General features: G+C 42.7%; 1 protein-coding gene across 1 annotated transcript; it reads left to right on the forward strand.

Annotated features, from left to right (window-relative positions):
* Positions 1-547: 547 nt before the first annotated feature.
* On the forward strand, positions 548-7,487 carry LOC131604797 (uncharacterized). The gene is made up of 7 exons (XM_058877214.1): positions 548-3,705; positions 4,018-4,293; positions 4,363-4,540; positions 5,602-5,797; positions 5,855-6,432; positions 6,564-6,761; positions 6,993-7,487. Exons 1-7 carry the CDS (start codon positions 548-550, stop codon positions 7,485-7,487), a joined length of 5,079 nt encoding a protein of 1,692 aa, XP_058733197.1.
* The last annotated feature ends 3,655 nt before the right edge of the window (positions 7,488-11,142 follow it).

The raw sequence follows: 11,142 nt of genomic DNA on the forward strand, positions 1-11,142 counted from the left end.
ACATGGAAACAATGCATTTCAGAAAAGACCTGCTGATTCAAGAGATCATTAAGAGGCCAACCCGTGCTGAGACCAAGAAGCTCTTTGAAGAAATGAAGACCTGGAGTGATAAGAACATTGGAGAGAGTCCCCTCCGTCATGTAGACATGGGGGATCCCGCTTAGTGATGACTTTGTTATTTGGACCACCACCAGACTTGTTGGATGGGGTTCTTAGTTCCATTTATTTGTTTTGTTGGCTCATGAGAGCGGATTGATTTGTGATTCTGATTATGTCAAGAACTTGGTTATAAATCTAATGGAGTTTTCTTATTCATTTTTGGTATCTCAGTTCCCTCTATTATTTTGTGTTGTTGGTTTGAGACAAAGCTAAAGTTTCCTAAAAATAATAAAACATGACATATCCATGCACACATGCATTTCATGCATTCATGCACAAACAGGTACACCAGATGGTTTTCTTGTTTAACTGATCAAGTTTTCTGTCAACAGCAATTGCACCTCCACCTACACATCGCTACAATACAAGGGCTAATCATTCACTGCTAATGGATCAACTAAGGGACGATCTTATTCAGATGAGGACTCAGGTTACTGCTCAGATGGCTCAGTTCATGGAAGTCACGCAAGGCATGGTTGATCGCCAAGAAGAACTCAGAATTAGAATGGATGCAGTTGCTCAGACTGTAGTGAACCCTCCACAGAGGAACCCCGCTGGTATTCATATCAACGATGAACCTGTGAACGGAGGGCTTGGTGTGATTCCTCCTGCTACCAATCAAGGTAATCCTCATGGGCCTCCCCAGCCCATTCCTGAAGGACAAGCCACACAACAAATCAGAAGGGCCGCTGCCATCCCCGTGTTGGAAGAGGATCGACATGAGGATCTGTTTCCTGAAAGTGAGTTGGGATTTATACATGATGCTGGAAGGTTGTTCAGAGGACTGGAGGAAAGGATGAGGGCCATGGAAGGCCAAGGACTTGGCATGGACATTAATGACTTGGGCTTGGTTCCTGGTGTCCGCGTGCCGTCGAAATTCAAAGTGCCAGATTTTGAGAAGTACAAGGGGAATACTTGTCCCAAGACCCATGTCCGAGCTTACTACCGCAAGATGAATGTCTATTCTAAGGATGAGGAGATGTTGATGCATTTCTTCCAAGATAGCCTAACTGGGGCATCTTTGGAATGGTATATGAGGCTGGAAAGAGCTAGTATTCGAAGCTGGAGAGACTTGGTTGATGCCTTCATAAAGCAGTATCAATATAATGTTGACATGGCACCCAATCGCACTCAATTGCAGAATCTATCTCAGAAAGCTAATGAGTCCTTCAAAGAATACGCGCAAAAATGGCGCGAGTTGGCAGCCAGAGTTCAACCACCTATGTTGGAGAGAGAAATGATGGACCTGTTCACCAATACTTTGGAAGGTCAATACTATTCTGCTTGTTCTGCATCCTCGAGTTTCGCCGAGTTGGTCATGATTGGTGAGAGAATTGAAAGTGGAATCAAGGCTGGTAGAATTCAGAATCTGAATGCTGCTAGCTCCTCCTCCGGGGTTGTTGGAAAGAAACCTTATAACGGGTTTGCCAAGAAAAGAGAGGGTGAGACGAGTGCTGCTTATTATGGTAAAGGCAAAAGCCAGGCTCATCAACAAGTGGCCGCCGTGACTATACCGAATGTTCCATTTCAGCAACATCAGCAACGAGGGTATACTCCGCGCCAGTATCAACCAAAGGCACCTGAGAGAACTTTTGACCCGATCCCGATGACATATGCACAAGTATTGCCATACCTCCTCGACTTGAAATTGGTACAATTGAGAACTCTAGCCACTCCTGCTAAGTTGCCTCCTAATTGGGATGCTAATGCAAGGTGTGAATTCCACTCTGGAGCACCTGGGCATAACATTGAAAACTGCAAAGCATTGAAGTATCAGGTTCAAAATCTTCTCGACTCCAAGGCCATTGAGTTCACTCCTACTCCAGGGCCTAATGTTGTTCAAAATCCCATGCCCCCTCATGGGTCTCATGCTGTAAACGCCCTCGATTGTGTTGAAGACACTCGTTTGGTTAAGGACGTGACTGAGTTAGGCTCTCTGTTGCCTTTACTGAAAGTAGAATTACTGAGAATGGGTCTATATGCTGGTTGTGGAGAATTGTGTAATGATTGCATGGCCACTTCCTCAGTTTGTGATAAAGTGAAGAATGGTATTCAACAGTTGATAGATAGTGGGTATCTACAGTTTGAGCGCGTACGACGGCCTGAGGTATTTGAGAATGAAATTAATGTGGCATCCATCCCCTACACTCCTGCTAAGATCCCAATTCCTGCTAGAGCACCTCCTTTGGTTATTACATTACCTGGTCCCGTTCCGTATACTAGTGAAAAGGCAATCCCATGGAACTACGGTGGAGAGGTTTTTTACCAAGGGGCCAAGTTTGAACTTAGAACACCAATTGAGAAAGAAGACGTCGACAATGTTGTGGGAGTTGGAAGAATGACAAGGAGTGGCCGTATTCTCAATCCTCCTCAGAATATTCACAAAGACAATACAGAAGCTCTAGCTCAAGCAAAAGGAAAAGGAGTGACAAAAGATACTATGGACCAGGGGCAAAGTTCTAATTCTGAGGACACTGTGGCCAAAGAGATGGAAGAATTCCTCAAGATCATCAAGAAGAGTGAGTATAAAGTGGTTGACCAGCTGAGTCAAACTCAATCTAAGATCTCGATATTACAGTTGCTCTTATGCTCCGAGACACGTCGAAATGCTTTATTGAGACTCCTAGGCACTGCCTTTGTCCCTCCTGAGATCTCAGTAAATCAGCTTGAAGGGGTTGTGTCTAATATCAATGCTGGAAATGGATTGGGATTCACTGATGCAGATTTGCCTTCTGAAGGTAGAAAACATAATAGAGCTTTGCACATATCTGTGGAGTGCAAGGGGACTATGCTATCTCGTGTTCTTGTTGATAATGGATCTTCTTTGAATGTGTTACCAAAGTCGTCTTTGATGAGGCTAGACTATTCTGGTGTTGAGATAAGGCCAAGCGAATTAACTGTGAGAGCCTTTGATGGCTCAAAGAGGTCGGTGTTTGGGGAGGTTGATTTACCAGTGATGATAGGTCCTCAACTCTTCACTATTACTTTCTTTGTGATGGATATCCACCCGGCTTACAGTTGTCTCCTGGGGCGTCCATGGATCCATGCTGCTGGGGCCGTGACTTCCACATTGCATCAGAAACTCAAATTTGCCACTCAAGGGAAGATAGTCACAATATGTGGGGAGGAAGAGCATGTGGTAAGCCATCTTGCGTCTTTCAAATATATTGATGTTGAAGGGGAGGTCCACGAAACACCTTGTCAAGCGTTTGAGGCTGTCCAGACTATCAAGATCCCTTATGTTGAAAAGAAGAAGTTGGAGGCTCCTATGTCTTCACTAAAGGAGGCCAAGGCTGTGATTGAATCTGGTCATCCTAAGGGATGGGGCCGAGTCTTAGATTTACCAATCAAGCAGGATAAGTGTGGGATTGGATATCAGTTGGGGCAGAGTTCTTCTGATGGGTCCTTCAAGAAGCCTGGAACCTTCGTTCCAATCAAGTTCTCTAGTGCCGGCATTGACAAAGATCACATCTGTGCTGCTGACAATGATACGGATAGTGACTATGATATCGAAGAATGGATCAAGCCATGTGTCCCTGGACAGAAGTCTATCAACTGGTCATCCGAGGACATCATCTGAATTGCTTTTGATCAAGAGTAATGATGTTTGTTTTTGTTTATCATGCAATAAGTCCTGTGTTCTGCCCAAGACACAGTGAACTCATGTAGGGCATCATTTGTTGTTTTTCAATGTTGAAATCATTAATAAATGGACGTTTTTGCATTCAAATATTTTGCTCCCTGTCTTTCAACTTTTTACTTTTACATTAGCTATTAATAAAAATAATAAAAAATGGCAACGTTTCTTATTCATCATCCCTCTATTCTAAAATAAAGCATAAATCATAATTCATGCAGATCCAATTCTCCTCCAAATTCTGTTGATAACGGTCTTGCTATGCCTCGTTATGACTTCGACAATCCTATCTACACCGCTGAAGAAGGGGATGAAGAGGATTGTGAACTCCCTGGTGAGTTGGCCAGATTGTTGAAACAAGAAGAGAAAGTGATCGAGCCACACCAAGAGCCTATTGAGACGGTGAATCTTGGCACCGAAGAGATGAAAAGGGAGGTTAAAATAGGGGCTTCTTTGAACGAGGGTGTGAAAGAAAAGTTGATTGGAATGTTGAAAGAGTATGCTGATATCTTCGCCTGGTCTTATGAAGATATGCCTGGATTAGATACTGATATTGTCGTACACAGGTTACCTCTTAAAGGAAACTCTCCACCGGTCAAACAGAAACTCAGGAGAACCCATCCTGACATGTCCAAGAAAATCCAGGAAGAGGTTCAGAAACAGTTTGATGCAGGTTTTCTTGCGGTAACAGTTTACCCGCCATGGGTCGCCAATATTGTACCTGTACCTAAGAAAGATGGGAAGGTACGAATGTGTGTCGACTATCGAGATCTGAATAGAGCAAGCCCAAAGGATGATTTCCCGCTTCCTCACATCGATGTATTGGTAGATAACACCGCTCAGTTCTCGGTTTTCTCCTTCATGGATGGTTTTTCTGGTTACAATCAAATAAAGATGGCACCCGAGGACATGGAAAAGACAACATTCATTACTCCTTGGGGCACCTTTTGTTACAAGGTCATGCCGTTTGGGTTGAAGAATGTTGGGGAAACCTATCAAAGAGCTATGGTGACTTTGTTTCACGACATGATTCATAAAGAGATTGAGGTCTATGTGGACGACATGATTGCGAAGTCCCATACTGAGGAGGAGCACCTTGTCCATCTGAAGAAATTGTTTGAAAGGTTAAGAATGTTCAGGTTGAGGTTGAATCCCAATAAATGCACATTCGGAGTGAGATCAGGAAAATTGCTTGGTTTCATTGTTAGTGAGAAAGGTATTGAGGTCGATCCCGCTAAAGTAAAAGCTATACAAGAGATGCCTGAGCCGAGGACTGAGAAACAGGTTCGTGGGTTCCTGGGAAGGTTGAATTATATTGCAAGGTTCATTTCGCACCTTACAGCCACATGTGAACCTATCTTCAAGTTATTGAGAAAGAATCAGGCAATAAAGTGGGATGATAACTGTCAAAGGGCATTTGATAAAATTAAAGAATATTTGCAAGAGCCTCCAATTCTTATGTCCCCAGTGGAAGGTAGACCATTGATTATGTACTTAACAGTCCTCGAGAATTCGATGGGGTGTGTGCTGGGTCAGCATGACGAGTCCGGTCGAAAAGAGCATGCAATTTATTACCTTAGCAAAAAGTTTACCAATTGTGAATCAAGATACTCACTACTCGAGACACTTGCTGTGCTTTGGCATGGGCTGCTCGCCGACTGAGACAGTATATGTTGACTCACACCACTTTGTTGATTTCGAAGATGGATCCAATCAAATATATATTTGAGAAACCAGCATTGATAGGGAGGATTGCCCGTTGGCAAATGATCTTGACAGAATATGATATACAATACACTACTCAGAAGGCCATTAAGAGTAGTGTGATTGCTGATTACCTTGCACATCAGCCTGTGGATGATTATCAGTCTATGCAATTTGAGTTTCCTGATGAGGATATAATGTGTGTGGCAGAGACTTCCGATAGTCGAGATCAAGAGGAAGGTCCAGAACCAGGGTCACGGTGGACGCTTGTGTTTGATGGGGCTTCTAACGCATTGGGTAATGGTATCGGGGCTGTGATTACTTCTTCGACAGGTTTTCATATTCCTTTCACAGCTAGAATTTGTTTTGATTGTACTAATAATGTGGCTGCGTATGAGGCTTGCATATATGGCATTGAGGCGGCCATTGACTTGAGGATAAAGAATCTCGCAGTTTATGGGGATTCCGCTTTGGTAATTAGTCAGATTAACGGAGATTGGGAGACACGCCACCCCAATTTGATTCCTTACAAAGAGCATGTCGTGAAATTGGCTCAATACTTTGATGAAATCACCTTTGATCACATTCCTCGAGAGGAAAATCATTTGGCTGACACTTTAGCCACCTTGGCATCGATGTTCAAAATAAAATGGGACAATGAAGCGCCTTCAATAATAATTAAGAGGTTGGATGAGCCTGCATTCTGTGGTGTTATTGATACCGTGCCTGATGAGAAACCTTGGTTCTATGACATTAAGAAATTCCTTGAGACTCAAGAGTATCCTGAGGGTGCTTCCCTCACGGATAGGAAAACTCTGAAGAGGCTATCTGCCAAGTTCTTCCTTGCCGGAGGAGTGTTATACAAGAGGAACTTTGATTCCGTGTTGCTCAGATGCGTGGATAGACACGAAGCAGCAGAGATCATGCGAGAGGTGCATGAAGGATCCTTTGGTACACACGCAAGTGGACATACCATGGCAAGAAAAATATTGAGAGCAGCTACTATTGGTCGACCTTGGAACATGATTGTTTCAACCATGTCGTGGTATGTTACAAATGTCAGGTATATGCTGATAGGGTTCATGTACCTCCAGTTCCTTTGAATGTGTTGACGTCTCCTTGGCCGTTTGCTATGTGGGGCATTGATATGATCGGAGAAATTAAGCTCACCGCTTCTAATGGACACCGTTTCATCCTTGTCACTATTGACTACTTCACCAAGTGGGTTGAAGCCGTTTCTTATGCAAACGTCTCCAAGCAGGTAGTTACTCGCTTCATCAAGCACCATATAATCTGTCGGTATGGGGTTCCTGAAAGAATTATCACTGATAATGGATCCAACCTCAATAACAAGATGATGAAGGAGTTATGCGAGAGTTTCAAGATCACGCATCATAACTCCTCCCCGTATAGGCCAAAGATGAATGGCGCAGTTGAAGCGGCCAATAAAAATATCAAGAAGATTGTGCAAAAGATGGTAGTCACTTATAAGGATTGGCATGAGATGTTGCCCTTCGCTTTACATGGATATCGTACTTCGGTACGTACTTCCACAGGAGCAACTCCCTTCTCACTAGTATATGGCATGGAGGCTATTCTTCCAGTGGAGGTCGAGATTCCTTCATTAAGGGTATTGACAGATGTGAAGCTCAGTGAAGCTGATTGGGTTCAAACCAGATTTGATCAACTGAACCTCATTGAAGAAAAGAGGTTAGCAGCCATATGCCATGGGCAAGCCTATCAAAAGAAGATGAAGGGGGCCTTTGACAAGAAGATTCGTCCTCGACACTTTCAAGTTGGTGACCTTGTGCTCAAGAAGATCTTGCCTATTCACAATGACCCAAGGGGCAAGTGGGCTCCGAATTACGAAGGGCCTTATGTCGTAAAGAAAGTCTTCTCAGGTGGCGCCATGATCCTCTCAACTATGGATGGCGAAGACTTCCCACTCCCTGTGAATGCCGACGCAGTTAAAAAATACTTCGCATAGACCTGATCAAAGTAAAATAAAAGAAAAGGAAAGATCAGGCAAAAGAATGAAAAAGAAATAAAGTACACCCGCTAAGTTGAAAACCCGAAAGGGCGGCTTAGGCAAAAAAGGGGTCCTGGTGGATTGAAAACCCGAAAGGGCGGTCCAGGCAAAAGAGGGACAAAAAGCGAATGACTGCGTCGTGCATTAGATTCTTTGAGCATAGCCCGGTCACCACAAGTGGAAAACTCAGGAGGGTAAAAAGATCAGTTCATTCATCCATTTCGGAAAGCAAAGCAGAAGGAATATCGAAGATCTGCAAGCCATAGCAAGATTGGAACCCAATCGAATTTGTTCTTACGTTGCCATATTTGTAAATGCTATTTGTTTTCCTCTTGGTGGTCACCTCTTTAAGGGGCCACTTCCTGATGTACTCGCCTATGTTAGGCATTTCTCTTCATTAATAAAGGACATTTCACTCAAGAAAATTTCTACATCAGTTTATTTTTACCGTTTTGTTTACAAAAACGTCCAGTTATTTCGATAAGCATTGCATTTCTAACATCGAAGTCTCGCAAAAAGAGCATGATCTAAAACAAATAGAATTGCTCAGAAACTTTGAGTACTTGGGATGGTGGACGAGGTAAGGCCACCACACCTGGGGCATATGTGTTTGATTTGTTTTGCAGGAATCTCCAATCATTCAGCATGGTCAGATGCCAGTACTCGCGCTTCAAGAAAGATCAATCATGCATCTCTTTTGAGATAGAGCCAAAAGTTTTCCCCTATACAGATGCCAGAGTTTATTTCTCTGGGAGTTCTCATTTAAGAGTTGAGTGCTATGCAATGCTGATTAGGGTCCCTTAGTCTTTGACGAGTATATGGGAGTTCAGAAGGGGAGGTGCAATCTCCAGATTATCAAGCTAGGTGACATCCATGTCTCTCAAGAGTTATATCAGGCCCTTTTCTTAGGATGCCCTTGGGCGCAAGGCATTCCCAGGCAAAAATTACATACCAAGATTGACTAAGGAACCACCTGGTGGTCTCATCAGGTCGAGAAAGTCAAAAAGAATCCCCACAGAGTTCATCAAACAAAAGACTTTCTCCGGTGTTCACACGAATGCCTTTATTTGGCACTTTGCATATAGTAATCATTGCATTCGCATTGCATCCTCAAAAGCGTAGCATTTCCATGAATATGGAGCATTACGTAAAGAAAATTCAAACATGCATCAATGCATAAGCCAAGTTTGTATGTGCTCTAAAGGCACAAGATAATATATTCCCAGAAGAAGTCTTGTCCTCCTCCTCCAAGGTGGATTGGATACAAAGTTAGTCCTCATTAAGATCATGTTTCATTGGTCAGTTTTCCACTTGCCCTTTTCTAAAGTCTAACTAAGGTTAGCACCTCCTTTTTGTAAAGTCTAGCTACGGTTAGCAACCTCTTTTCAAAGTTTAACTAAGGTTAGCAATTTGGTTGAGTCGTCTAAGGATGGTTCTTCCTTGTGGAGTCACGCTACGGTTGTGTCTTCTTTTCAAAGTCTAACTAAGGTTAGCAATTTGGTTGAGTCGTCTAAGGATGGTTCTTCCTTGTGGAGTCACGCTACGGTTGTGTCTTCTTTTCAAAGTCTAACTAAGGTTAGCAATTTGGTTGAGTCGTCTAAGGATGGTTCTTCCTTGTGGAGTCACGCTTCGGTCGTGTCTTCTTTTCAAAGTCTAACTAAGGTTAGCAATTTGGTTGAGTCGTCTAAGGATGGTTCTTCCTTGCGGAGTCACGCTACGATGGTGTCGCCTCTTCTTCAAGTCTAACTACGATTAGCACTCTCCTTTTCAAGTCTATCTAAGGATAGCAATCTTTTCAAAGTCTAACTAAGGTTAGCAACTTATCTGGTCCACCTTTGATGCTATTCAACACCTTTGCTTTACCACAGAATGCAAATTTTGATGGTACTTTTGGGTATTCAATCCACTTTCACCCCTCATGTCTAGAACTTGTGTCGTTCGTACATTCAGGTCCAAGCAGATTGAATAGGGGCAGCTGTTGCACCCCAAAATTTGCCCACTTATTTATTCCCAAATGGCTTTCACATCACATTCATACACATACTTCATATAGGCCATTCATCCAAGGCATTCATCCATATCGCTGTCACTATCCAAGAAAACCGGTGAAAAAGAGGTTCAATGTGTGGGGTATCTGTGAGCAAAAGAGAAAGATTGAGGACTTGACTGCACAATACTATTCTCATGGAAGTTCCCCTAAAGATCAGGATTTTACTCTCTCCAAGACAGGGTTCATATTAAATGATACAGGCTTCAGATTCATCAAGATCGTCAAATTAGGGTTTTCTGACCATAGCCAACCCTGTTGACTTTCGGGTCATTGATTAATCAGAAAAATGGATGTGGAGGCAAAATATGGCTGTCTGAGAGAAATATCATGTACTGGAGTTCATTGGTTGCAAATCGATTGAGAATCGGATCAGAGGCGGATTAATCGGGAAATTCACCTGAAACTGGAAAGAATCAGAAAAATTGACTTTTTGGTCAAAATCAGGGTCAACTGTCAAATATTGATTTTTGGGTGAAAATCGGTCAAAGAAAGTCAATGGAATGAAGTAAAATCGAGAAAATGTCAAAGTTACCAAATATGGAAATTAGTTGAAAAATGAAAATTCCAAAAGTGGAAGTTTCTAAACTTAGAAACATTCTTGAAAGGTTGAAGATTTGGTTGATTAGCTCACTTCATGCAGATATTTCACGCATCTCAAGACATTTTTTCAAGAAAGTCTCAACATGAAAGATGTTCATTTCATAGCCCTCTACAATATTGTAGTTGGGAGTTTTGTCAAAAGAGGTGTGAATAGAGAGATATGAAGGAAAGAAGTTTGAAGAAATTCATTTGTGCAAGTCATATCGCTGGGCAAAATTTCCAGGTCACAGGCAGCATTTTCACAAACGCGTGGCGTGCCATTTTGGAACTTAATTATAAGAAGCTACAAGTACTCATTCAACTCAATCTCAGTTTCTATGTATGCCCTTCCGTGATTTCTTCCAATTGACATCAAAACCATAGCCATTGGATATGTAAGGAACGAGTTGGAGTGACTCAAAGTCGTGACTTTACCAAGGCATATTTTGGCCAAGGTAGAGGCATAAATCCAGGGGCACGCGTGAGCAATTTATCAAACACGTGGTGGGCTATCTTCAGGTCCATGTTTAAGGAAATAGAAACAACCATTTGATTCAAGAGTGGTGTGTATCTACTCCTTGCCATGTGTTCTCTCTAATGAGCCATAGATGATAAATTTCAAGTATATAGTGAGCGAGATATAAAGTCACAAATCCATGTCCTCGTCTAGTCATGTTTCACCTAAGTCCTTGAGGCTAAGCTAAGGCACGCGCGCGCAGAGTTTTGCAGCAACAATGCTATGAGTTTGGGACCAGTTTTCTCACACTTTTAGTCATCATTTAGAGAACTCTCCAACATCAAACATCTAGGGTTACACGTCCTCTTTAGACTGAGCCCAAGAGTGAGCCGTGTTGAGGTCCATAGCAAGAGATATATGTCCTCAAAGTTGGTATCATGGGGCATTGTTTCAAGCAAGAGCAGCTCCCACAAGTCTGCAGCATACGTAGGAAAGCACTATGCAGCTACTGAGTACACCAAAAGCAT

Source organism: Vicia villosa, linkage group LG5 (assembly GCF_029867415.1).
Source record: "Vicia villosa cultivar HV-30 ecotype Madison, WI linkage group LG5, Vvil1.0, whole genome shotgun sequence".
NCBI classification, from domain to species: domain Eukaryota; kingdom Viridiplantae; phylum Streptophyta; class Magnoliopsida; order Fabales; family Fabaceae; genus Vicia; species Vicia villosa.